This window comes from Ranitomeya variabilis, chromosome 3 (genome assembly GCF_051348905.1).
Source record: "Ranitomeya variabilis isolate aRanVar5 chromosome 3, aRanVar5.hap1, whole genome shotgun sequence".
In the NCBI taxonomy this organism is placed as follows: Eukaryota; Metazoa; Chordata; class Amphibia; order Anura; family Dendrobatidae; genus Ranitomeya; species Ranitomeya variabilis.
Window position 1 is genome coordinate 277,231,312 of NC_135234.1, and position 26,545 is coordinate 277,257,856.

General features: G+C 42.4%; 1 protein-coding gene across 2 annotated transcripts in view; it reads right to left on the reverse strand.

The window, feature by feature from the left end:
• The window catches only part of ITPR3 (inositol 1,4,5-trisphosphate receptor type 3), an 825,364-nt gene that overhangs the window by 306,967 nt on the left and 491,852 nt on the right, over nucleotides 1–26,545 (reverse strand). For both annotated transcript variants that reach the window (XM_077295501.1, XM_077295502.1), the window contains 8 exons: nucleotides 25,524–25,711; nucleotides 24,904–25,052; nucleotides 24,613–24,721; nucleotides 21,351–21,441; nucleotides 20,913–21,082; nucleotides 10,507–10,678; nucleotides 10,117–10,289; nucleotides 7,382–7,582 (listed from right to left, as the gene is read on the reverse strand). In XM_077295501.1, coding sequence (XP_077151616.1) covers nucleotides 7,382–7,582; nucleotides 10,117–10,289; nucleotides 10,507–10,678; nucleotides 20,913–21,082; nucleotides 21,351–21,441; nucleotides 24,613–24,721; nucleotides 24,904–25,052; nucleotides 25,524–25,711 — 1,253 coding nt within the window. The remainder of the gene's footprint in view (nucleotides 1–7,381; nucleotides 7,583–10,116; nucleotides 10,290–10,506; nucleotides 10,679–20,912; nucleotides 21,083–21,350; nucleotides 21,442–24,612; nucleotides 24,722–24,903; nucleotides 25,053–25,523; nucleotides 25,712–26,545) is intronic.

Below are 26,545 nucleotides of genomic sequence, written 5' to 3' on the forward strand. Positions count from 1 at the left end.
TCCTTTTTACCAAACGCGGAACGGTATAAACGCCCCCCCCTAAAAGAATTTCAGGAATTGCTGGTTTTTGTTCATTCCGCCTCCCAAAAATCGGAATAAAAAGCGATCAAAAAATGTCATGTGCCCGAAAATGGTACCAATAAAAACGTCAACTCGTCCCGCAAAAAACAAGATCACACATGACTCTGTGGACCAAAATATGGAAAAATTATAGCTCTCAAAATGTGGTGATGCAAAAACTATTTTTTGCAATAAAAAGCGTCTTTTAGTGTGTGATGGCTGCCAACCATAAAAATCCGCCCAAAAAACGCTATAAAAGTAAATCAAATCCCCCTTCATCACCCGCTTAGTTAGGGAAAAATAATACAATTTTAAAAAATATATTTATTTCCATTTTCCCATTAGGCTACTTTCACACTAGCGTCGGCCCGACATACCGACGCATACTGTGCAAGCGCCGCACAACAGGGGCAGCGGATGCTGTTTTTCCACGCATCCGCTGCCCCATTGTGAGGTGCGGGGAGGTGGGGGCGGAGCTCCAGCCGCGCATGCGCGGTCGGAAATGGTGGACCGTCGGCACAAAAAAAGTTACATGTAACGTTTTTTGCTGCCGGCGGTCCGCCACATCACGACGCAACCGTCACACGACGGTTGCGACGTGTGTCAATACGTCGCAATGCATCGCTAATGTTAGTCTATGGGGAAAAAAATCATCCTGCAGATGACTTTGCAGGATGCGTTTTTTCGCCAAAATGACGCATTGCGACATATGCAAAAAAACGCTAGTGTGAAAGTAGCGCTAGGGTTAGGACTAGGGTTAGGGCTAGGGTTAGGGTTGGGGTTAGGGCTAGGGTTAGGGCTGGGGTTAGGGCTAGGGTTAGGGCTGGGGTTAGGGTTGGGGTTAGGGTTTCAGTTAGAATTGGGGAGTTTCCACTGTTTAGGCACATCAGGGGCTCTCCAAACGCGACATGGCGTCCGATCTCAATTCCAGCCAATTCTGCTTTGAAAAACTAAAACAGTGCTCCTTCCCTTCCGAGTTCTCCTGTGCGCCCAAACAGTGGTTCCGCCCAACATATGGGGTATCAGCGTTCTCAGGACAAGTTGGACAACTTTTGGGGTCCAATTTGTCCTGTTACCCTTGGGAAAATAAAAACGTGGGGGCTAAAATATAATTTTCGTGGAAAAAAATATATTTTTTATTTTCGCGGCTCTGCGTTATAAACTGTAGTGAAACACTTGGGGGTTCAAAGTTTTCACAACACATCTAGATAAGTTCCCTGGGGGGTCTCGTTTCCAATATGGGGTCACTTGTGGGGGGTTTCTACTGTTTAGGTACATCAGGGGCTCTGCAAATGCAACATAACACCTGCAGACCCATCCATCTAAGTCTGCATTTCAAACGGCGCTCCTTCCCTTCCGAGCTCTGCCGTGCGCCCAAACAGTGGTTCCCCCCCATATATGGGGTATCAGCGTACTCAGGACAAATTGGACAACAACTATTGTGGTCCAATTTCTCCTGTTACCCTTGGGAAAAAAAATTGCGGGCTAAAACATCATTTTGTGGAAAGAAAAAATGATTTTTTAATTTTCACAGTGCTACATTCTAAACTTTAGTGAAACAATTGAGGGATAAAAGTGCTCACCACACATCTAGATAAGTTCCTTAGGGGGTCTTCTTTCCAAAATGGTGTCACTTGTGGGGGTTTCCACTGTTTAGGCACGTCAGGGGCTCTCCAAACACGACATGGGTTCCGATCTCAATTCCAGCCAATTTTGCATTGAAAAGTCAAATGGCGCTCCTTCCCTTCCGAGCTCTGCCATGCGCCCAAACAGTGGTTTATCCCCATATATGAAGTATCAGCGTACTCAGAACAAATTGCACAACAACTTTTGGGCTCCAATTTATCCTGTTACCCTTGGGAAAATAAAAAATTTGGGGCAAAAAGATCATTTTTTGTGAAAATTAATATTTTGCATTGAAAAGTCAAATGGCGCTCCTTCCCTTCCGAGCTCTGCCATGTGCCCAATCAATGGTTTACCCCAACATGTGGGGTATCGGCGTACTCAGGACAAATTGTACAACGACTTTTTTGGTCCAATTTCTCCTGTTACCCTTGGTAAAATAAAACAAATTGGATCTGAAGTAAAAATTTTGTGAAAAAAAGTTAAATATTCAATATTTTGAATGTGGTTTTGAGTACCTTAGGGGTGCAGTTTTTAGAATGGTGTCACTTTTGGGCATTTTCTGTCATATAGACCCCTCAAAGTCACTTCAAGTGTGAGGTGGTCCATAAAAAAAATGGTTTTGCAAATTTTGTTGCAAAAATGAGAAATCGCTGATCAACTTTTAACCCTTATAACTCCCTAACAAAAAAAAATTATGTTTCCAAAATTGTGCTGATGTAAAGCAGACATGTGGGAAATGTTGTTTATTAACTATATTATGAGATATAACTCTCTAATTTAAGGGCATAAAAACTAAAAGTTTGAAAATTGCTAAATTTTCATAATTTTCGACAAATTTTTGTTTTTTTCCACAAATAAATGCAAGTCAGATCGAAGAAGTTTTACCACTATCATGAAGTACAATATGTCACGAGAAAACAGTCTCAGAATCAGCAGGATCCGTTGAAGCGTTTTAGAGTTATGACCTCATAAAGTGACAGTGGTCAGAATTGTAAAAATTGGCCCTGTGACTTAGGTGAAAACAGGCTTTGGGGTGAAGGGGTTAACGGCAAAGCTTGTTTGCAATCCCCTTTTGTCTCTTCAGATTCTTTTCCGTTTCTTTTCTCAGTACATGGTTCTTCCGGTTGTGGCATTCTTTTTTCAACACATTGGATCTCGCAGCCTTGGCCTAAGGCATGGGTTGTCTACGGCATTACCAGGAACACAATGGTTCTAGAAATTTTTTCCATTTTTGTTGCCGTTTCCCTGTGGGGGTACGGTATGCAAAACTCGAGAATCAGTATTCTATCTATGGACCCGGGGGTTATTTTTTCCATTAACACATTAGCGTAAAAAAACAAATGGGTTTCCTGCATATTAAGACAACTGGTACTGGTTTGTCTTAAATCCAATATTTGGCTGAAAGCATATTCTGGCGAAAGCAAATGGAGCTCAGCGGCCGATGCACTGTGTGAACATCATTGGTCGCTCTTTCGTTTGCAGGTGCCAGATGCAGATCCAGAAGCGACACCCTGCCCCCAGTCTATTTGGGAAGTGATTCCAATTTGATCCCTCAGCTTATTAAAAATTCATTATCTGTTCGATCAGGGGCCAGTTATTCGGTTGCCTGGAAATCGTGGACTGAATTTTGTAATTTGCATCTTTTTAATCCTAACATTGCCAGCCCCATTTCCGGTCTAAAATTTCCAGAGTCTTTAATTATTCAGGGCCTTTTGTATTCCGCCGTAACCAAACACTTAGCGGGTGTCTCATTTTTCCTTAGACTTGGCGGCGAATCGTCTTTAGCTTCAATTTTTTCAATTAAGCAACTTCTGAAAGGCTACAAGAAAGGTAACTTTCAGCCTGACAGCAGACGCCCGATTTCTCTCCCGCTGTTAAAAGAACTTTGCTCGGCCCTAGGCCGAGTCTGTTCTGATTCGGACGAGGTTTCTTTATTTTATGCAGCATTTTGTTTGTCATTCTTTGGGGCCCTCTGCATAGGAGAGGTGGTATCCAGTAAAAAATCTCAGCCCTCAGGATTGATGCTTTCAGATTTAAAAGTCAGTGACAATTTTATTTTTTTAGTCATTAGAAGGTCCAAAACGGATCAGTTGGCCAGGGGATCAAGCTTGAAAATTGTTTCTTTTGCTGACCCTGCAATTTGCCCAGTATTCAACATTAAGAAGTGGCTGCTTGTTAGACCTAAAAAGGAGGGCCCTTTATTTTTACATAAGGACTGTTCTCCTGCTACAGTTTTTCAATTTAATTTTATTATGAAGAAGTGTTTGAGAGTTTTAGGGAAACGACATCTTAGAATAACATCTCATTCCTTCAGGATTGGAGCGACGACGGAGGCGTCTAGGGCCGGCCTTTGTGACTCCCAAATCAGGCAAATTGGACAATGGGAGTCGGGGAGGTTTAAACTTTATATTCGGCATAATTTATATGATGACTAATATCTATTTTATTTGCAGGTCCATTCATAATTTGGGTCATCGGATACCCTTTCATTTATTGGGCCCAGAAGAGAGCGTGTAAAAGATGCTACTACGAAAATTTGTCTTTCGATGTTTCTAAGGTGCAGATCTTCTGGCATGGAGTTCGCGGTCTGAGATGGTTCAATTTGGTTTTAGAATTTCAAAAATGTTTTAATCTGTTTCCATTCCCAGATTTGGTTGTGTTTCATGCAGGCGGGAATGATCTCAGGAAATTAAAAACCCTGGACTTACTAGCCATTATGCGTTCTGATATTGTTAACTTTAGACAATCTTTTCCTTATCCGGGTTTCATTTTCTCTGAGAGCATTTCCAGGCTTGTATGGAATTCACCGGAACTCAAATTTATGAATAAAGTTCGCAAGAGGGTTAATAGAGGCATGGAAAAATTATTGCCTCTAGTTAATGGATTTTCCTTTAGGCATGACGACCTCGAAGGTTTTTTACCAGGGCTGTACCGCCAGGATATGATTCATTTATCTAACATTGGCCTCGACATTTTTAACCTGAATTTACAAAATATTGTGGAAAAATGGCTGTGTGTTTTTTTGGGGGCCTCAACTCTTTGAGTAGAGGCTCTTGGGAAAATCACCCAGTTTCTGGGTGGATTGTTTAATGGAGTCTTGGAATGTTTGGTTTTTATATGAATCGTTCAATTGGTTATTTTTACTGATACGTTTTAAGTTACCCAAGAATAAACATCACAGCCAATTTTATTCCACAAAATTTTGTCTTGTCTTTATTTTAGTATGAATGAGACTTGTGTTGCCATGGCAGTCCCCCCCCCCCCCCCCCCCGTAAGAAATAGGGAATAAGGGGGGGGGGGGTCGCATGGCCACACAGGCAATGAATAGGTCAAGGCCACAGTCCTATTAAGGGGTTAATTTGAGGCTAAGTGCTGGGCAAGTTTGAGTTATTTTTAGAAGTACTGGTTTAAGCCAGCAGGTTTTTGGGTGGACAGTGCGTTGCTGGGCAGTTGCCGGAGTATTTAAAGCCTGTTATGGCAGATTTGAGGCATTCTGAGGCGAGTGCTGAAGAAAAGAAGATCCCACCCTCCCCCCCTTGTAATATTCTCCTTGTCGTGATGTTTATATTGTGGGAAAATCACCCAGTTTCTGGGTGGATTGTTTAATGGAGTCTTGGAATGTTTGGTTTGTATATGAATCGTTCAATTGGTATTTTTACTGATACGTTTTAAGTTACCCAAGAATAAACATCACGGCCAATTTTATTCCACAAAATTTTGTCTTGTCTTTATTTTATGAACATACTGACATAATGGTTTATTAAACCCAGTCAAGAAGTGTATAGTTATTTAAAACCAAAACCTTTATTCACATGTAACAATACAAAAAATGTTAAAACAGTGCCTCACAATCAAATACAATTATAGATGCCAAGGAAAGCAGCAAAGTTTGTAGGTATAATCCCCAATGGTTTCATATCAATCACCAAATATACTTTTTCCCGTGGTTTATACCGCAGTCAACACCGCAAAATTGCTACCATTATCATTACTGGTGATTATATAGAAGCCCTATGCAATGTGGTCAGACTAAGCCCTCATAAATCAGATCATGGTCCATACAAGGGGAATGCTAAGGGCTGACTATAATTCTTAATATAGAGCACACGGGAAGCAACCAAATATTGCACCTAGTCCCTATCATACAATCACGTGCCCTACTTAAACAGTCCCTGGCAGGAAGCTCCCACCATCAGAAGAAAATATCCCCCGAAACACCACTCCTTATAAAGTCCACCACACCGTACAGGCAATGTATCTGATAAACCATCATGTAAAACATTGCGGGCCACCTGCCCGATACATATTACCTGAATCACTACTCCTCCGCCTCGTGGCACGCTGCACCTTGACTACCCCGACGCGCGTTTCGCATCCGCTTCCTCCTGGGGGCGTCCCCAGGAGGAAGCGGATGCGAAACGCGCGATTGTATGATAGGGACTAGGTGCAATATTTGGTTGCTTCCCGTGTGCTCTATATTAAGAATTATAGTCAGCCCTTAGCATTCCCCTTGTATGGACCATGATCTGATTTATGAGGGCTTAGTCTGACCACATTGCATAGGGCTTCTATATAATCACCAGTAATGATAATGGTAGCAATTTTGCGGTGTTGACTGCGGTATAAACCACGGGAAAAAGTATATTTGGTGATTGATATGAAACCATTGGGGATTATACCTACAAACTTTGCTGCTTTCCTTGGCATCTATAAATTGTATTTGATTGTGAAGCACTGTTTTAACATTTTTTGTATTGTTACATGTGAATAAAGGTTTTGGTTTTAAATAACTATACACTTCTTGACTGGGTTTAATAAACCATTATGTCAGTATGTTCATATCTAATTTGGAGTGTGACCCATTTGTAACTTGAGGAAATGGGTTGGTGCGTTGTGCTAATTGTCTTTATTTTAGTATGACTGAGACTTGTGTTGCCATGAATAGTGTACATACTGAAGAAAAAAAACAAAAAACGCTTCTGCAGGCAGGTGTGACACCTGTGCTGCAGCATAATCACATGTTTAGTGTCCAGCTAATAAGTATTCTTGATGTTACTGAGCGAGTGTAAAGAAAAATCAATTTGAAAATGGCACTTGGAGCCTGCGCAGTAGCAGCTCTCGCCGATCTCCGAAAGTTGCTACTGCGCAAGTGTGGGAGGCGCCATTTTGGAGGAGGAATTTATTTTTTCCTTCTCCACCAAGATGGAGCTGCTGCCGCCTGCGCAATAGTAGCTATTGGATCTCTATACACACCAATAGCTGCTACTGGGCTGGCGCAGTGGGCACCATTTTCATAAAAGGGCAGGTCAGTGAGGGATCAGTAACCTGTCAGCAGGCTGCATTATGAACAGCTAATCAGAGCATCACATGAAGACCCCCCTCACAGGTCGCCCTGGAGCACAGGCATGTCATTAACTAAAAACTGAAAATAAAGGTTAAACAACCACCACAAGACGGATTTCATCAACTAAGGTATCATTTTAATCAGTACAACGGCGCTGACCTGACACTGTACGTAGGTTACTGTGCACAATCCTGCTGACAGGTTCCCTTTAAGTTGATCACTTTTGCGGTACTACAATTGGTGGAGGTCTAGATGCCCTATAATAAAAACAGCTTAAATGTCATTTTAATATCAGAAAGTTTTTCTTTAGGTGATATGTATTACTAGTTAATGCCAAAACATGTGACATACCTGGTTCTCATGGCAAGGTCCTTGGCAATATTCTGTGAGGGTCTCCAAGGTCTGGATTATAAGAGCCACATTTTTTTCATTAATGTATAGACCCAAAAGACCAAGACCGCCTGTGGTACTCCCACACATGATATCCAGGAACTGTAAAGTCTCACACACTAAGTTGTAATTGGTCTTATTATTCTGATTCCGCAAGAAATTCTGATGGAAAAATGGGTAATTTACAGTAAACGTTTACTTTAGCAATTACTGGAAAATGAGCTTACTATCCTTACAAGTATGAAATGTTAACATTACTGAAGCATATTCTATAACCTATAGAACGCTATGCTTGTTTTGACAAATGTTTGTCTAGTCTAGTTTTTGATAATCATAGATTTTAAATCGGGTATCAAGCACACAACCAAATTACTAAAAGGAGCCATTATAGGACACCAAAGGAAGTGTATTGGGCCTTTACCAAGTCTCTTACTTCAAAGAGTCATAGCGAGATCCCATACAAATCCGATTGTGGCACGCGTTATCAATTGAGGAATGTTCTGTGTTTTTCCGTCCTTGAAGCATTATGCCACTGTAGAAAAAAAAAATCATTCCCAGCAGGGATAACCAATTATGAAACAAGACTAGATATCCTATTTAGGTAATGCACTGCGGAAAAGCCAGCAGATAGATATGCAGCCATATAATAATTTTACTGCAATGCTATTTCTCTCACTTACTGATAGAAGAACTTGTAAGGCTATGCCACACGTGTGTCTAATGGTCGATTATATGAAATGTGTCACGGGGGTACTGGGTAGACTACAGTACAGCTGATTACCCGGGCCCCTGCAATATCCCTCAGACTAGGGAAACCCTGTCTGTCCCTCTCCCAGAGTTTACACTGAAGGTGTGCATGTCTGGGCCGCCAGGCCTGACCCTGAGTCCTGTTTCAGTACTAAGCTAAAACCTTCACCCGCCACCCAGTGATAAAACCTCACACCAACCCCTACAGAAAGCACAGACAGGGAAAACTAAAAATGCACCACACCGCAGACACACAGGAAAACACTATAATGTGCACAGGGCAAAACAAATACAAATATAGGAAGGAGAAATAAGACGAAGGATAATACACCACCAGATACAATATTTCCTCTCCTAGCCCACCACTCCAGACCAAGATCACCAGGCACAAGACAGAAGCTATAATCGGTGACGCCCAAAGTTCAGCAGAACTATTTAAAGGCAGTGGGCGAGACCCAGCCTCCAATCCGAGTACCAGCTAGATTAACCCCGGACAACCTAGAAGAAATCTAGCCGGCGCCACTGAGCGCATAGTGGACGAATGCAGAATTACCGCTGTCTGTCGGACACCCTAGTGTGAATAGCGTCAGACATGACAAAATGTTAATGCTCATGTTAAAGGAGTATTATCATCTATATAATTTATGAATTATTAAAGGGGTTGTAGTATAATTGCAAGTCCTCAATAATACACAAGATAGATAATAAGTTGCCTGGAAGTCCCAAAAATGTGGCTGGAGTCCGGCATGCGCACTACAGCTTTTCTTATTGCCTAGGGGAATGTCGTACTCAGTTGTTCTTGTTAATAGGAGATAACTTGCATTTATGATATAACTCTTTTAGGCTACAGTGATCCTTATATATTATTTCTAAACACTCTTTTTTGGTGATTACTTTGAATCTCCGTTCATACTGCACCCACACAAATGATACACCATTTGAAAGGTAAACTTGCCCCCTTCAGCAAGAAAATAGCCAAACAAGCCACACATCCACGATGTGATCACAAAATACAGTTTTAACATTAATTTTCATAACCCTGCAGTAAGGAAAAATGACCTGCAGGTGGCACCACACTACCCCAAAGCACACTATCAGAAAGCTGCTTACAGACATCACAAACAAATCTTAACATTTGCCTTGGGGGCTTTCCAGCTTGACAAACTCCTTGCCCAGCCGATTTCAGCACATTGGAGGATTGCACACTTCACTGCAGGTGAGTCACATATGCAAACACATTTGTAAACATGCACTGCCTATTCAATTGCACACTTGCTCCATTTATACTCCACTGACACACACAAATGATACACCATTTCAAAGGTCAAATTACCTGCAGGTGGCATTTGCTTTTGGGTCTTTACAGCTTGCCGAAGTGCTTGCCCAGCCTATTTCAGGCAAATTTGAGGATTGCACACTTCACTGCAGGTGAGTCACATATGCAAACACATTTGTAAACATGCACTGCTTTTTCTGTGATTACTTCGCCCCACACACACAAATAATACACCATTTGAAAGGTAAACTTGCCCCCTTCAGCATGAAGAGACACAAACAAACCACACATTCACGATTTGATCAATAAGTACAGTTTAAATATTCATTTTCAGAAACCTGTAGAAAAAAACAATAACCTGCAGATGGCACCACAACCTTTGACATTTTTTTAGCCTCTACTTATCAAACCAATTTATTGTATTACCAATATATTACTACATCTATATATACCTCTCTGTGTTCATCATCTCATTAAATACATTAACATTTGACCAGCTTGATTTTCCTGAAATTGCCTGCGCCCCCGACAACCAATGTGCGAAAATTTTGCACAGGCCAACTAGTTTCTAAATAGTCAAATACTATTTTCTACATTTTTACTGGATATACAGTACATTTCATCAAATATAAATGAGTGATCGACTTGAATAATGTTAGGAACTCATGTTTACCTGCAGGTCTGGGTTGTGGTTTTCACACAACAGTTGAAGAAATCTCAATATAGGTTCCATAATTAGGACAATAGGACCGACTTCATTACCTTCCCCAAGCTCTCCCCCTTCATGTCCTTTGCGATGGTGGGGTCCACCTGTTATGGTCCTTGAAGAAGCAGGCACCACAATACCTTACAAGGGAAACATATGAAAAGGTTAATTTTGTGAATTTTACCAGCTACTTTTCTTCTCTGTCCTAATCCACACAACGTTATCTCACAAATATTAATATCAAAATATATTATTTCCATAAATCATCAGCAAATGCAAAGAAATTCAACTTTCAGATTTATTTTACACATATACTTTGCGCCTTTCGACTAAACTGATTGTTCTGATGTCAGTTACCTTTTGTGGGGAGATTTTCATCTGTTTCATTGGTTTCATTTGACCCTAAATCATTCATGTTTACAGACATAGTAGATTTGATTTCCTGCTGAGCACTTTTAATTCTTTCAAACAAGACCTTGAAAAACTTTTCTGACTTATTGTCACCCTTCATTAGATTGTAAAATGAATTCTGAAAACAAAAAATATGGGAATGTCATTAACATTTCAGTTTAAAGATAAACATTGTGCTTTAATTTACTGTATTCTAACTCAAAACACATGGAACAATGCAAAGGGAAATTGCTTCTAATAAGGGAAATGTTTTGTGTATGTCTCTTTCCAAATGTCTCAAGTTAAAACACTCGATAGATTGGGTTCACATTGTTTTTTCATATGTTGCCTCCAGTTTCAACTTATTTAGTCCATATAGTGGTTCAGGTAGGACAGTTAGTGGGTTTAGTCAAAAGGCATTCTGAAATATGTAAGGCGTGGTCTGCAATTAATATTGATTTTAATCCTAAATGTCCAGTTATTGTATTAATCTAATCATTTTTCTAATACACTTTAATTAAAAAGCCCTCTCTCTCTAATAGCTTTTTTTTTACCTACCATACATCCATTAAGATGATATTTTGTTTGAGAATTCCCAGTGTATGCTGTGATACTGAAACACAATATCACCAGGGTGTCAGAGGCTACGATCACTGCTGCAGTGTCTGTCCACCCTGAAACAACGCGTCATTGGCTACTTCTGTTCCAGGTCCCAACTCTACTGAGGATTCATTAATTGTCAATTGTAACATATGCTCAGTCTGAGCTCCATGCTGCCTGTGCTATATTACTGTAAATGCACAGTGACAGTGCACTCCCACGCCGGCTCTAACTAGAAGTGAAGAGCTGGCAATGGAGCACACTGTCAGTGCGCTTTATGAGAAGAGAATATGGCAAGCAGAAAAAGCAGAGACCAGTCCCGAAACAGACATCACTTTCGGGGAAGCTGGTTTCTGCTTGCCTTGTTCTCTCTTTTAAATATGCATTTGCAGTGCACTCTGTTGCCAGCTTGCCAAGGAAGCTGACTGTCACTGCGCACTGAAAATAATATTGCACAGTGACAAGGTAGCTCGGACTGAGCATATGTCGAAAATGACAAAAGACGCATGCTCAGTAGATCAGGGACTAGTCCAGTCCCTAAAACGAACATCAATGATGACGCTTTATGTCAGGGTGTGGACAGGATCATGACAGTGATTACAGCCTCTGTTCCCTGATGATATCCCGTTTGAGAATCTCCAGTGCATGCTGGGATACTCAAACAAAATGTCATCAAATCAAAAGTAGGTAAAAAAATAAAATAAAGCAATTAGGACTTTTTAATTAAAGTTTATGAGATAAAAAACGATTAGCTTAGATTATTAAAATAATTATTTTATCTCATATTCCACAGCGCTTTACATTTTAGAGGGGATTTGTACAGACAATAAAAGACATGACATAATAACAATAATCACATAAATCAACAGATACCAACAGTAATGAGGGCCCTGCTCGCAAGCTTACAATCTATGAAGAAATAGGGGGGGACACGAAAGGTAGATGGTAACAATTGGTTTCATTGTACGGACCAGCCACTAATGTAATAAATAGGGTGTTCATGTAAAGCTGCATGATCCGTATGAACCAGTATGTGTAAAAGTACAGACACAGAGGGCTATTAAATGTATAAAGGCTGTGAGTACAGATGATACAAGAGTCCTGGTTTTGAATAAAATTTTTAATGAGTGTCACGGACGTGGTTTGTGGAACCACTGTGCCACCGACTGCGGAGAGCCTGGAGGGGCATGACTAAGCGAGCACCGAACTGTTCACTAGAGCCTCAGATGGTGAGGTTAGGCTTGTCTCCCGATGAACGCCAGGTGCCATTACAGGACAGACAAACGAACGCACAGCAGCTGGACCCAGTAAGACAGACTCGATGGTGTAGCAGGCAGAGTTTGTATCAGAGTGCAGCAGGCAGAGCTTGAATAAGAGTGCAGCAGGCAGAGCTTGAATCAGAGTGCAGCAGGCAGAGTTCGTGTCAGAGTGCAGCAGGCAGGATCGGCACCAGAGTGCAGCAGGCAGGATCTGCACCAGAGTGCAGCAGCAAGATCTGCCACAGAGTGCAGCAGGAACTGGTACGCAACCTTACACAACTTAGACTGCAGAACAGGAAGGTTGCTCAGGCACCTCACCAGTGAGGACGAAGCAATATATGGTGTCATTGAGACCACTGGAGTGGAGCGTAGTGAGGAGGAGCTCGTCATCCAAAGTGCCAAATGCTGCAGAGAGATCCAGGATAATCAGCAAAGAGTAGTGGCCATTAGATTTAGCTGTTAGTAGATCATTATAGACTTTAGTAAGGGCAGTTTCAGAAGAGTGTAAAGAGCGTAAACGGGATCGTGGAGGGTCAAGAAGAGAGTGTTCTGTGTTATGGTCTGGTGATTTAGGAGCGACATGCGACGAGCTCTGAGCAGGTGGTAACTATACTGACCGCAGTTCCTGATCTTAACACAACACTAGAAGTAGCCGTGGGATGTTCCTGTCACTCCCTAGACACCTCGTCACAGCCTAAGAGCTAACTACCCCTAAAGGTAGAAAAAGGAAAGCTATCTTGCCTCAGAGAAAATCCCCAAAGGATAGACAGCCCCCCACAAATAATGACTGTGAGTGGAGAAGGAAATTACATACGTAGAATGAAACAAGATGTAGCAAAGGAGGCCACTTCTAGATAGATAGATAGTACAGGACAGAACACGTGTGCGGTCAGTAATAAAAACTAGGAAAAGTCCACCGCAGAGAATGTAAAAATCTCCACACCTGACTAAAGGTGTGGAGGGCAAAATCTGCTGCCCAGAGCTTCCAGCTTAGCTGAATAGATCCATACTGATAAGCTGGACTAAAGAGAAAAACATAGAATGTGCTGAACAATAAAGTCCACAACAAGTGGACTGCAAAAGGACAAGCAAGGACTTATCTTTGCTGAACTGGTCAGAGTGTCAGGGAAATCCAAAAGAGCTGTGACTCCAAGCAGGAACAATTGACAACTGGCATTGAGTGAGGGATAAGGCCAGACTAAAATAGCCGAGCTAGAAAGACGATCAGTGGAAGCAGCTGCTGATGCTAAATCCAAGAAGCAGCCATTCCACTCAAAACCATCGGAGGGAGCCCAAGAGCAGAACTCACAAAAGTACCACTTACAACCACCGGAGGGAGCCCAAGAGCGGAATTCACAACAGTACCCCCTCCTTGAGGAGGGGTCACCGAACCCTCACCAGAGCCCCCAAGCCGATCAGGACGAGCCAAATGAAAAGCACGAACCAAATCGGCGGCATGGACTTCGGAGGCAACAATCCAAGAATTATCCTCCTGGCCATAACCCTTCCACTTGACAAGATACTGAAGCCTCCGCCTCGAAAAATGAGAATCCAAAATTCTCTCAACCACATATTCCAACTCCCCCTCAACCAACACCGGGGCAGGAGGATCAACAGAGGGAACAACGGGTACCACTTATCTCCGCAACAAAGATCTATGGAAAACATTGTGGATGGCAAAAGAGGCAGGAAGGGCCAAACGAAAAGACACTGGATTGATAATCTCAGAAATCTTATAAGGACCAATAAACCGAGGCTTGAACTTAGGGGAGGAAACCTTCATAGGAACATGACGAGAAGATAACCAGACTAAATCCCCCACCCGAAGCCGAGGACCAACACACCGACGGCGGTTAGCAAAATGTTGAACCTTTTCCTGAGACAACGTCAAATTGTCTACCACATGAGTCCAAATCTGCTGTAACCTGTCCATCACAGAATCCACACCAGGACAATCAGAAGGCTCCACCTGCCCTGAAGAGAAACGAGGATGGAAACCAAAATTACAAAAGAAAGGCGAAACCAAGGTAGCCGAACTGGCCCGATTATTAAGGGCAAGTTCGGCCAACGGCAAGAAGGCCACCCAATCATCCTGATCAGCAGACACAAAGCATCTCAAATAGGTTTCCAAGGTTTGATTACTTCGCTCAGTTTGGCCATTTGTGTGAGGATGGAACGCCGAAGAAAAAGACAAATTAATGCCCATCTTAGCACAAAAGGCCCGCCAAAACCTAGAAACAAACTGGGAACCTCTGTCAGACACAATATTCTCCGGAATGCCATGCAAATGAACCACATGCTGAAAAAACAATGGAACCAAATCAGAGGAGGAAGGCAATTTAGGCAAAGGTACCAAATGGACCATTTTAGAGAACCGGTCACAAACCACCCAGATAACAGACATCTTCTGGGACACAGGAAGATGCGAAATAAAATCCATGGAAATATGCATCCAGGGCCTCTCAGGGACAGGCAAAGGCGAAAGCAACCCACTAGCGCGGGAACAGCAAGGCTTAGCCCGGGCACAAGTCCCACAGGACTGCACAAACGAACGCACATCCCGCAACAAGGAAGGCCACCAAAAGGACCTAGCAACCAAATCTCTGGTACCAAAAATCCCAGGATGACCGGCCAACACCGAACAATGGACCTCAGAAATTACCTTACTTGTCCATCTATCAGGAACAAACAGCTTCCCCATAGGACAGCGGTCAGGTTTATCAGCCTTACATTCCTGAAGCACCCGCCGCAAATCAGGGGAGATGGCAGAAAGAATCACCCCTTCCCTAAGAATGCCAACCGGCTCAAGGACTCTAGGAGAATCAGGCAAAAAACTCCTAGAGAGGGCATCCGCTTTAACATTCTTAGATCCCGGAAGATACGAGACCACAAAATTGAAATGGGAGAAAAACAGGGACCATCGAGCCTGCCTAGGGTTCAGCCGCTTGGCCGACTCGAGGTAAATCAGATTCTTATGATCGGTCAAGACCACAACGCGGTGCTTGGCTCCCTCAAGCCAATGTCGCCACTCCTCAAATGCCCACTTCATAGCCAACAATTCCCGATTGCCAACATCATAATTGCGTTCCGCAGGCGAAAACTTTCAGGAAAAGAAGGCACACGGTTTCATTAAGGAACCATCAGAATTCCTCTGTGACAAAACGGCCCCTGCCCCAATCTCAGAAGCGTCAACCTCAACCTGAAAAGGAAGAGAAACATCCGGCTGACGCAACACAGGGGCAGAAGTAAATCGGCGTTTAAGCTCCTGAAAGGCCTCAACAGCCGCAGAGGACCAATTGGTCACATCAGCGCCTTTCTTCGTCAAATCGGTCAGGGGCTTAACCACACTGGAAAAGTTGGCAATGAAACGGCGATAAAAATTAGCAAAGCCCAAAAATTTCTGAAGGCTCTTCACAGATGTGGGTTGAATCCAGTCATGAATGGCTTGGACCTTAACAGGATCCATTTCTATAGACGAAGGAGAAAAAATAAACCCCAAAAAAGAGACCTTCTGAACTCCAAATAGGCACTTAGACCCCTTCACAAATAAGGCATTATCACGAAGGATCTGGAATACCATCCTGACCTGCTTCACATGAGACTCCCAATCATCGGAAAAAATCTAAATATCATCCAAATACACAATCAAGAATTTATCAAGATAATTGTGGAAAATATCATGCATGAAGGACAAATACAGAAGGAGCATTAGAAAGCCCGAAAGGCATCACAAGGTATTCAAAATGGCCTTCGGGCGTATTAAATGCAGTTTTCCATTCGTCACCCTGTTTAATACGAACAAGATTATACGCCCCTCGAAGGTCAATCTTGGTAAACCAACTAGCCCCCTTAATCCTAGCAAATAAATCAGAAAGCAAAGGTAAGGGGTATTGGAATTTGACCGTGATCTTATTAAGAAGGCGATAATCAATACAGGGTCTCAAGGAGCCATCCTTCTTGGCAACAAAAAAGAATCCTGCTCCCAATGGTGACGAAGACGGCCGAAAATGCCCCTTCTCCAAAGACTCTTTGACATAACTCCGCATGGCGGCATGCTCTGGCACACACAGATTGAAAAGTCGGCCCTTAGGGAACTTACAGCCAGGAATCAAGTCAATAGCACAATCACAGTCCCTATGTGGAGGAAGGGAACTGGACTTGGGCTCATCAAATACATCCTGAAAATCTGACAAAAATTCAGGAACATCAGAAGAGGGGGAAGACGAAATTGACATCAAAGGAACGTCACTATGTACCCCTTGACAACCCCAACTAGTCACAGACATAGATTTCCAATCTAGCACTGGATTGTGTACTTGTAACCATGGAAAACCCAGTACAACAACATCATGCAAATTATGCAACACCAGAAAACGGCAATCTTCCTGATGTGCTGAAGCCATGCACATAGTCAGCTGAGTCCAATACTGAGGTTTATTCTTGGCCAACGGTGTAGCATCAATACCCCTCAAAGGAATAGGACTCTGCAAAGGCTGCAAAGAAAAACCACAGCGCCTGGTGAATTCTAAGTCCATTAAGTTCAGGGCAGCGCCTGAATCCACAAATGCCATGACAGAAAAGGATGACAATGAGCAAGTCAGGGTCAAAGACAGGAGAAATTTAGGCTGTACAGTACTGATGGTAACAGATCTAGCGACTCTCTTAATACGCTTAGGGCAATCAGAAATAGCATGAGCAGAATCACCACAGTAAAAACACAGCCCATTCTGACGTCTGTATTCCCGCTGTTCTGCTCTAGTCAAAATCCTATCACATCGCATAAGCTCAGGACTCTGTTCAGAGGACACTGCCATATGGTGCACCACTTTGCGCTCGCGCAGGCGCCGATCAATCTGAATGGCTAGAGACATAAATTCTCTCAAACCAACAGGCGTGGGGAACCCCACCATAACATCTTTAAGGGCTTCAGAAAGACCCTTTCTGAAAATTGCTGCCAGAGCATCCTCATTCCACTTCGTGAGCACAGACCCTTTTCTAAATTTCTGGCAGTATAATTCTGCCGCTTCCTGACCCTGACACAGGGCCAACAAGGTTTTTTCTGCATGATCCACAGAGTTAGGTTCGTCATACAATAATCCGAGCGATTGAAAAAAATGCATCTACATTAAGCAATGCCGGATCCCCTGACTCAAGGGAGAATGCCCAGTCCTGAGGGTCACCACGCAGCAGAGAAATGACTATTTTAACTTGCTGAATGGGATCACCAGAGGAACGGGGTTTCAGAGCAAAAAACAATTTGCAGTTATTTTTAAAGTTCAAAAACTTGGATCTATCCCCATAAAACAAATCTGGAGTAGGAATTCTAGGCTCTAAAGCCGGAGTCTGAACAACATAATCTTGGATACTCTGTACTCTTGCAGCAAGCTGATCCACACGAGAAAACAAACCCTGAACATCTATGCCCGCGCCAAAATCCTGAACCACCCAGAGATTAAGAGGAAGAAAAAAGACAAAACAGACTAAAGAAGAAAAAAAATGGCTCAGAACTCTTTTTTTTTTCCTTCTTTTGAGATGCATTTAACTCATTTTTGGCCAGTTGTACTGTTATGGTCTGGTGATTTAGGAGCGACATGCGACGAGCTCTGAGCAGGTGGTAACTATACTGACCGCAGTTCCTGATCTTAACACAACACTAGAAGTAGCCATGGGATGTTCCTGTCACTCCCTAGACACCTCGTCACAGCCTAAGAGCTAACTACCCCTAAAGGTAGAAAAAGGAAAGCTATCTTGCCTCAGAGAAAATCCCCAAAGGATAGACAGCCCCCCACAAATAATGACTGTGAGTGGAGAAGGAAATGACATACGTAGTATGAAACAAGATGTAGCAAAGGAGGCCACTTCTAGATAGATAGATAGTACAGGACAGAACACGTGTGCGGTCAGTAATAAAAACTAGGAAAAGTCCACCGCAGAGAATGTAAAAATCTCCACACCTGACTAAAGGTGTGGAGGGCAAAATCTGCTGCCCAGAGCTTCCAGCTTAGCTGAATAGATCCATACTGATAAGCTGGACTAAAGAGAAAAACATAGAATGTGCTGAACAATAAAGTCAACAACAAGTGGACTGCAAAAGGACAAGCAAGGACTTATCTTTGCTGAACTGGTCAGAGTGTCAGGGAAATCCAAAAGAGCTGTGACTCCAAGCAGGAACAATTGACAACTGGCACTGAGTGAGGGATAAGGCCAGACTAAAATAGCCGAGCCAGAAAGACGATCAGTGGAAGCAGCTGCTGATGCTAAATCCAAGAAGCAGCCATTCCACTCAAAACCACCGGAGGGAGCCCAAGAGCAGAACTCACAAAAGTGCCACAACCACCGGAGGGAGCCCAAGAGCGGAATTCACAACAGTTCTGGGAGATAGCTAATTAGGCAGGAGTGGACCAAGAGTTTAGAGATGGAGGGAAGATTAGACACAGGTCTATAGTTAGCAGCACAGTTTTGTTCAAGGAATGTTCTTTAAGTAATTGATGTATGATTTCCATCTTCATGAGTTGGAAAGTAAGTAAGCTGTGAAAGGCCAAAGGAGGAGGTTAGAGATAAAAGTTGGCAGATGGGGAGAGGGGAAAACCAATGGGGATGTTAGTCTCCCATGACGAGGGTGGGGATGTCACAGGATAGAAAATTTGGAAGCCACGTGGCAAGGTGATCAAAGAACTGACGGGAGGGGCCTGGAGAATGATACACAACCCCCACTCGTAGAAAGAAGGGGCAGTAGTCTGACAGCATGTACCTCAAAGGAAGGGAAGATAAGTGAGGGTACTTGGGGGATAACCTGAAAGATACATTTGGTTGATAGAAGCAGACCAACGCCTCTACCTGGTCTGTTGTCCGATCTTGGACAACAGATAAGTGAGGGTACTTGGGGGATAAACTGAAAGGTACATTTGGTTGACAGAAGCAGACCAATGCCTCCACCTGGTCTGTTGTCCGATCTTGGGGTATGATAGAAATGTAGTCCACCATATGAGAGAACAGTAGTGGCGGTGGTGTCTGACTGCTGGATCCAGGTTTCAGTAAGAAGTGTAAGGTTAAGAGAAAGGAAAAAGTAATGGATGAAGGAGAGTTTATTACATGCTGAGCAAGAATTCCAGAGGGCACAGTTAAAAGATTGACAGAAGGCATGCAGGGAATATTAATGGGATTTGGGGTTTTCTGAGTGTAGTATGTGAGGAGTTTCGACTTACTATAACATGAAGGGCCAAGGTTGTGAGAGATATCTCCTGTGACTAGGAGAAGGAGGAGAGAAAGAGTTTGCAGACGGTTAAGTGATTTGTGAGAGCGTCTTTTGTGTTATATGGTGGGACTGAATAGATCTGTGCAGTTTAGCATTGTGAAAAGAGCGTGAGTGCTATACAAAGGTGAAGAGAGGACAGAGGGGCTGATAAGGATGGATTGTAAAGAGCTTGTTCAAGGAATGTGGATGTGAGTGAATGCAGCAGCCAAGATGTAAATTATACAAATGTATATGGTACATATTTGTTGCAATCCAAATGTACGGGTAACAGGTTTCTTTAAATGTCTTACCTGCCTCCTGCCCTGTCTAACTGCCATGATTAACTGCAATGCACTTTGAAAAAATGAACTTGGAATAAAATATGCATAAATGCTCTACATGAATAGGGGACACCTACATATAATAAACAGATATACATTTAGGATTAATATTAATATTAGTTTTGGACCACTGGTGTAATGTTGTACTGTGTCAGCTAGTGATATAACAACAGCAAGAATGAAGGAGCAGCAGCATAGGCTATTGATGCCCGCTTGCATTATTTCTCTTTCAGCTAAGCAACTCACCAAAAAGGATATAAAATACCAGAAACTTCACAGAAAAAAGGCAGCCGTATTTACCAACACCAGGTCACGTATACTTAAGGATTACAGGATGCAGTAGGCTGCTATGATTAAGGCAAACAGGTGCAAAATACATGTGAAATATATCATTATGCATGTGAAACAACCACTCGCACACCTATCATTCATGTTGGAGGTGGTTGCCTAGTATTGTAAATGCACACAGCTACGGCTTGTATAGGGCGCCAGTCACACAGATGTTGTGCACAGTGTCTGGCTAACAGCCCAGCAATATGTGCTGCCCAGCACTATGCTAGCTCCTTCTGAACCCACCAGGGACAGGAAACCCAAGTTCCCCCATCAACCAATACCTCATGTATTTTTACATCTTTTTGTTGCACATTGTTTCATTTTTCTACAGGATGCATCTGGGGCTTTTAGTGTTGGCTCAGGAAACTTTGGGATGCCTGTCCCTGTGGGATGCACTTACTGATCTAATTCTTCCATAATCTTTGAGCTGAGCTACAAATCCCTGCACTGCATATGTAAAGGTTCGAAACTTTGGAGGTGATAAGCCAAAGTCTCCGCTATTAATATTGTTATATCCCAGTGACAATCAATAACAAAATGAGAGGGTATTATCCCTTTTTGTAAGTATTACATTAAGAGTCTACAAATTTCAATGTTTTTAAATACCTGTATTTCTGTGTTACCTCCATCCAATAGTCTAATGGCCAGTAAAATGCTTTCTTGAAAGATCTTATCATTTTTGGAACTCATTATAAGGTCAGCCACAAGTTTTGTTGCTCCCTCTCGGTCCAGCTTACATTGAATTGGAGCTATTATAGACCAATCCTGGTCCTGGCCTGTCAAGAAAATTGATGATATGATTTCAGTCCAGAATGCCATAAATAAAAAAGTGGAAACCTATGATCATCTCGGGAAAATGTATATTATTATTAGAACTATAATGCTAGAAGCTCTAGATAGTGGTCATAAAAGTGTAAACAATAGAATTTTACAGCTCAAGTGTAGGAGTAAGGTTTTTATATACAATGTAGACATTATTCCTGCACTAAAACTATAAGGATCTAGAAAAATGCTGATTTATTAGGTAGGGGAAGTGGTCATTACCCATGGCAGAGTTATCAGTGGTCTCGCCTTTAGCACTTGACTTCTTGCTTTGCAGGTAATTATTTAGAAGGGTTTTCCTTAGTAAATTTCCCTATAGGGACAGATGAGAAAATCGAGTCAGACAGCGAAGGAGAAAAAGGTAAATTGCAGGATTCATTTATAAAGATATTGAGAATCTGTGCAGTAATAATGAACATGCTGAGCTGGTGGAGATGCAGGTTATCTGTACACTGATAATCAACAAAATTCTCTCCATAATGATGCTGAACACCATTACATTTTCTTATAGTGAAGCTGATGCACAGATTTAATTATATCACAGAATTAATCATCCTACACGAGAATCCATGCTGGTGTACAATGCATGTGCATAATACACTACATAGTAGTAACTGAACTATAGTTATGGTGCTAGCATTACTATTCTTGTTCCAAAATGAGAAATGTTCAATACACAAATTATAGAGCTTACGACTATTAGCAGCCATATCGGTAAGCCACTGGGTATAGCAGCAGGCATTAATTGCCTTCCGTGGCGACCAGTTAGTTGTACACAGTTAGTGTGTGTTTTGCCACCAGTTAGTGTGTATTCTACATAAAACAGCACAGTCTTCTCAGCTAACTGACAGAGAGCAGCCATTTAATGCCTTCCAGTAAACTTACACATTGCACATTATTCTTAGGCCCTTCCCTTGCTGATAACTGGAATTTTGGAGTCTGTCTAGTGTGTGCTATTAAACAACTATGCAAATAGTCAGGCCTCTGACTGAGGGAGAATGAAGAGGGGCAGGCTGGTGTAAGGAGACTTTTAGGCCTTATAATTCTCCTCTGGGAAATTAAATATGCAAATAGCTATTTATCGCTTATCTAGTTGAGATTGTATGAAAGCCCATTTGGGTATATTTCTTGATCAATCTAATGATTTCACAGCTTTGCAGGTATTCAACATGATTCTGCTGCTTTTCTTAGTAGTTTCATTTCATGATTATTTTCTTTGGCTTGCTGCAATACTTCAGTATGGGCTTTGCCAGGCCTTTGACCTAACAGTTCCAAAATGAGAGTTTTCCTGCAGTTATTGTGCAGATTTATATGTGTATAAAGAATGGTACTATGTTAAACACGTCCCAACCTAAGCTTTATGGCCTGTAAGAGTTACAAGACAGTTCCTCACTTGCTAATTCTATTCATACTGTTGTTATTCCTTAGGCTCCAAAGCTGCTCTAAAGTAAAATTATAGCCAAATAAAAATGTTCAGTTGTACAAAGAAAAAGTTCAATGTACTTTTCAAATGGGTTGGATGTAAAATATTAAAGGGAACCGGTCACCACGTTTTTGGAAGATGGGATAAAAATAGCGTTAAATAGGGGCAGAGGTGGGCATTACATTAGTGTGTTTGTTATGCGTTTATTACCCACCTAAGTTGCCGAAATACCTTTGCAAAGTCTCCGTTTTCGCCTGTCAATCAGGCTGGTCTGGTCAAAAGGGCGTCTTGTCTTCCCCCAGATTTTGCGTAGTTTTCCGTTGGTGGCGTAGTGGTGTGCGCATGCCCAAGGTCCCGAATCCTCTGCCAGGGGATTTAAAAGAGTGCGCTGTTCGTTATTTCATTGGTGATCGGTGGGCGCGGCCATCTTCCTTTGGCCGCGCGTGCGCAGAAGCGGCGCTCTGCTAGCCGCGGCTTCAGGAAAATGGCCGCGGGATGCCGCGCGTGCGCAGATGGATATCGCGGCGGCCATTTTCCTGAAGCCGCGGCCAGCAGAGCGCCGCTTCTGCGCACGCGCAGGCCAAAGGAAGATGGCCGCTCCCACCGATCACCAATGAAATAACGAACAGCGCGCTCTTTTAAATCCCCTGGCAGAGGATTCGGGACCTTGGGCATGCGCACACCACTATGCCACCAACGGAAAACTACGCAAAATCTGGGGGAAGACAAGACGCCCTTTTGACCAGACCAGCCTGATTGACAGGCGAAAACGGAGACTTTGCAAAGGTATTTCGGCAACTTAGGTGGGTAATAAACGCATAACAAACACACTAATGTAACGCCCACCACTGCCCCTATTTAACGCTATTTTTATCCCATCTTCCAAAAACGTGGTGACAGGTTCCCTTTAAGTGAAAGCAAGGGTTTAAAGGCTCATGCAGACGGCCCAGTGCATTTCAGTCTGTCATACTATGTGCTTTATGGTACCTCCACAAGAATGCTTAATTTGAAGCCTGTTGCTATATTTTTAAATGGTGGTGTGCATGCTCTGCACTGTAACACATATACTCCAAATACAGCAGGTGCATGATGCTCTAAGGCTTCCCGAAGTATTAACCACATCACTCTTATATTCCCCTACAATATAACCCCCTGACAAAGGATTTTCTATCCGAAACGCGCGTCGGGGTGTGCGCATTGTTTTGATCTGGTGGCGCCTTAAAGGTACAGGAACTCCCGATTATTCCCTCTCACCTCCCCCCCCCCCCCTTTTTTTTTTCTATTATTTTGCACATTGCACTTTGCACTATTGTCTGTGTTATAAACATACTCACATTCTGGGCATTATTAGTGCTTATGATTTCCAGTTTGTTCACATGAATTTGAGGTCACTTGTGGCATAATTCCCCCCCTTTGTTTACATCTGGATTTTATCTGTGGGAGTCCTACGTAATATTTTATCTTTTTGGTGCCCCTTTATGCCTATTTAGGTTTTTATATATTGGAATTTTTTACATATACGTCGCCTATTATTTTTGTTTTCAAACATGTGCACACAAATTATGCTGTAACCATTGCAAATAAAGTAAATATTTTAAACGTATATCTGTGCCACTAATTTCTTTGAATTTGGTCTATAGTTCAGGTGGTTGGTTCTTGCTATACATGTGAGTGGTCTCCACTCTTTCTCCTTTGTTCCACTGGGGTTCATTGAAAGGTTCCATAGGAATATAATTGTTTCGTTATAGAATTTATTGGCCCTATAAGGTGTTAACAATTTTGTTTTGCTTAAAATATTGGTTGATGGAACATATAGATGCATCTTTACTTTATACCTATACCCTTTTATGTCAATGTATTTCAGAATACAAACCACACTAAATTATCAGAGAAAGCTAGAGCTAGTTCCACTTAGAATGGTAGAAGGTTTTGGAGTGTCCCAGAATCCTGGATGTTTTCTCCCTCTTTCCAGTTTCCCCAGCAAGCTGGCAGGTTCTTCGCACTGTGCATGTGGAATTATACTGGTGAGCTACATCCTTTTCTTTTGCTAGTTCTACTTACCCGGTCCTCATAGTTATTTTTCTTCACTAACATTTGCTGTAGTGTCCGTAAAACTTTTATACACAGCTTTTCTTCACTAGACATAAGATTTTTGGTGTGCTGAATAAGTCTGAAAAAGGTAGAAAACTAATTAAAAAATACAAGCAACATACACATATTTCAAAAAATAATAATATATACCAATGCTGCATGTGTAAAATCAGCCCACCAAACACTCCTGCCTATAAATATGTGAAGGAGACACATTAATTCTGTTATTCTGTGTTGTTCAAATTCTACAAAAAATCTTACTTTGAAATGAAGCCCCCACTCTCACACCGTGAACGAGGGTCAGTTCCTTCAGCGAACAGTAATTCAGGGTGATGCAGGACATCAACAAGAACAGACTGTTCTGCTTCTACAAGCGGCTTTAGCTGCTCCTCTAGCACATTTATTATATCCTGAAGACAAAAGAGAGGGGTCAGTGTAATACCGGTGAAAGTGCTGAACCACTACTGAACAGAGCATAAAATAGAAGGACAGTTTGCCATTTCTACGCTTATAAACAATGACACAGAGAAGATTTAAGGCATTTACTATCATAGTGTGGTGAACCTTGTACTTGGCGTACATAGTAAGCCCAGATACTGATCTGAAAGCTGCAGGTCACACACGCTCGGTCTCCGAACAGCCAGTCTTCAACATAGTGGTCCGCTGGTCACCGCAGAATAGTCTTCTGCCCAGTGTGCTAACTCTATTGGATGCACAGACCTGGACTGAGCATGTGAGACCTGCAGGTAGATGAGCACATTCCTATACCATTTCAACACCAAATAAATGTCATCACTCATCACTTGATTGTTTTTTGACAGCATGTAAATTTACATAATACAGTTAGTTTGTGTGAAGACTTATTTCTTCGGAATACTGACCTGCAATTTTTCTACAATATTCTTGTAGTCCCACTGATTCTGTGTGGCAGTGACGCGAGTGAAGGTTCTTGAAGAGGTAGCTTGCTTGTAGGTGGGCTGATTTCTTTGAAGGGAACTTGATGAACTGTTCAGTAAACAACTGACGTGTGAGTCTAAGTCCATGGGAAGGGAAATGTTTCGGCTTTTTGCTAAAAAATGATAGAATAAACTTAATCAAAATTTTTTAAATATCTTGTCATTTCACAGCAATCTTAAAGGGAATCAGTCACCAGGTTTTTCTTATGTAATTTGAGAGCAGCATAATGTAGGAGCAGAGACTCTGATTGCAGGGATGTCACATTCTAGGCTGTGTTTTGCTGTTGCAATACAATCATTGCTTTATCAGCAGGAGATTATCACTAGAGGACAGCTTGGCACCTGCCTCCTTGCCCAACCATGCCCAAGAACTGACTAGCAGCACTGTCACTATACAATGTATCCAGAGAGCTGTGGTGTGGGCAGGTTATACACAGATCAACATGTGAGCTCTGCTAGGTCTGCGACAGCGAAAACTGTGACTATATCACAACTACTGCATCCAGTAAACTAAGTGATACATTGCTGACAGATTCCCTTTGAGGTATCTGTCACGGGGCTTACGCGACTGAGAGGTTTCAGAGAACCGCAGCACTCTGGGCCTCGTTCACACACAGTGAACAGAAGCTCTTCTCCTGAATTCTGACCTGGCTGCCTTGTGCCAGCAGTGCAGGAGTTAAAGGGAACCTGTCACCCCATTTTTTTCCGTATGAGATAAAAATATTGTTAAATAGGGCCTGAGCTGTGCATTACAATAGTGTATTTTGTGGACCCCGATTCCCCACCTATGCTGCTGAAATACGTTACCAAAGTAGCCGTTTTCGCCTGTCAATCAGGCTGGTCTGGTCAGATGGGCATGGTGTCTTCCCCCAGATCTTGCAAACTCTGCTTCAGGAAAATGGCCGCCGCGATCTCCATCTGCGCACGTGCGGCATCCCGCGGCCATT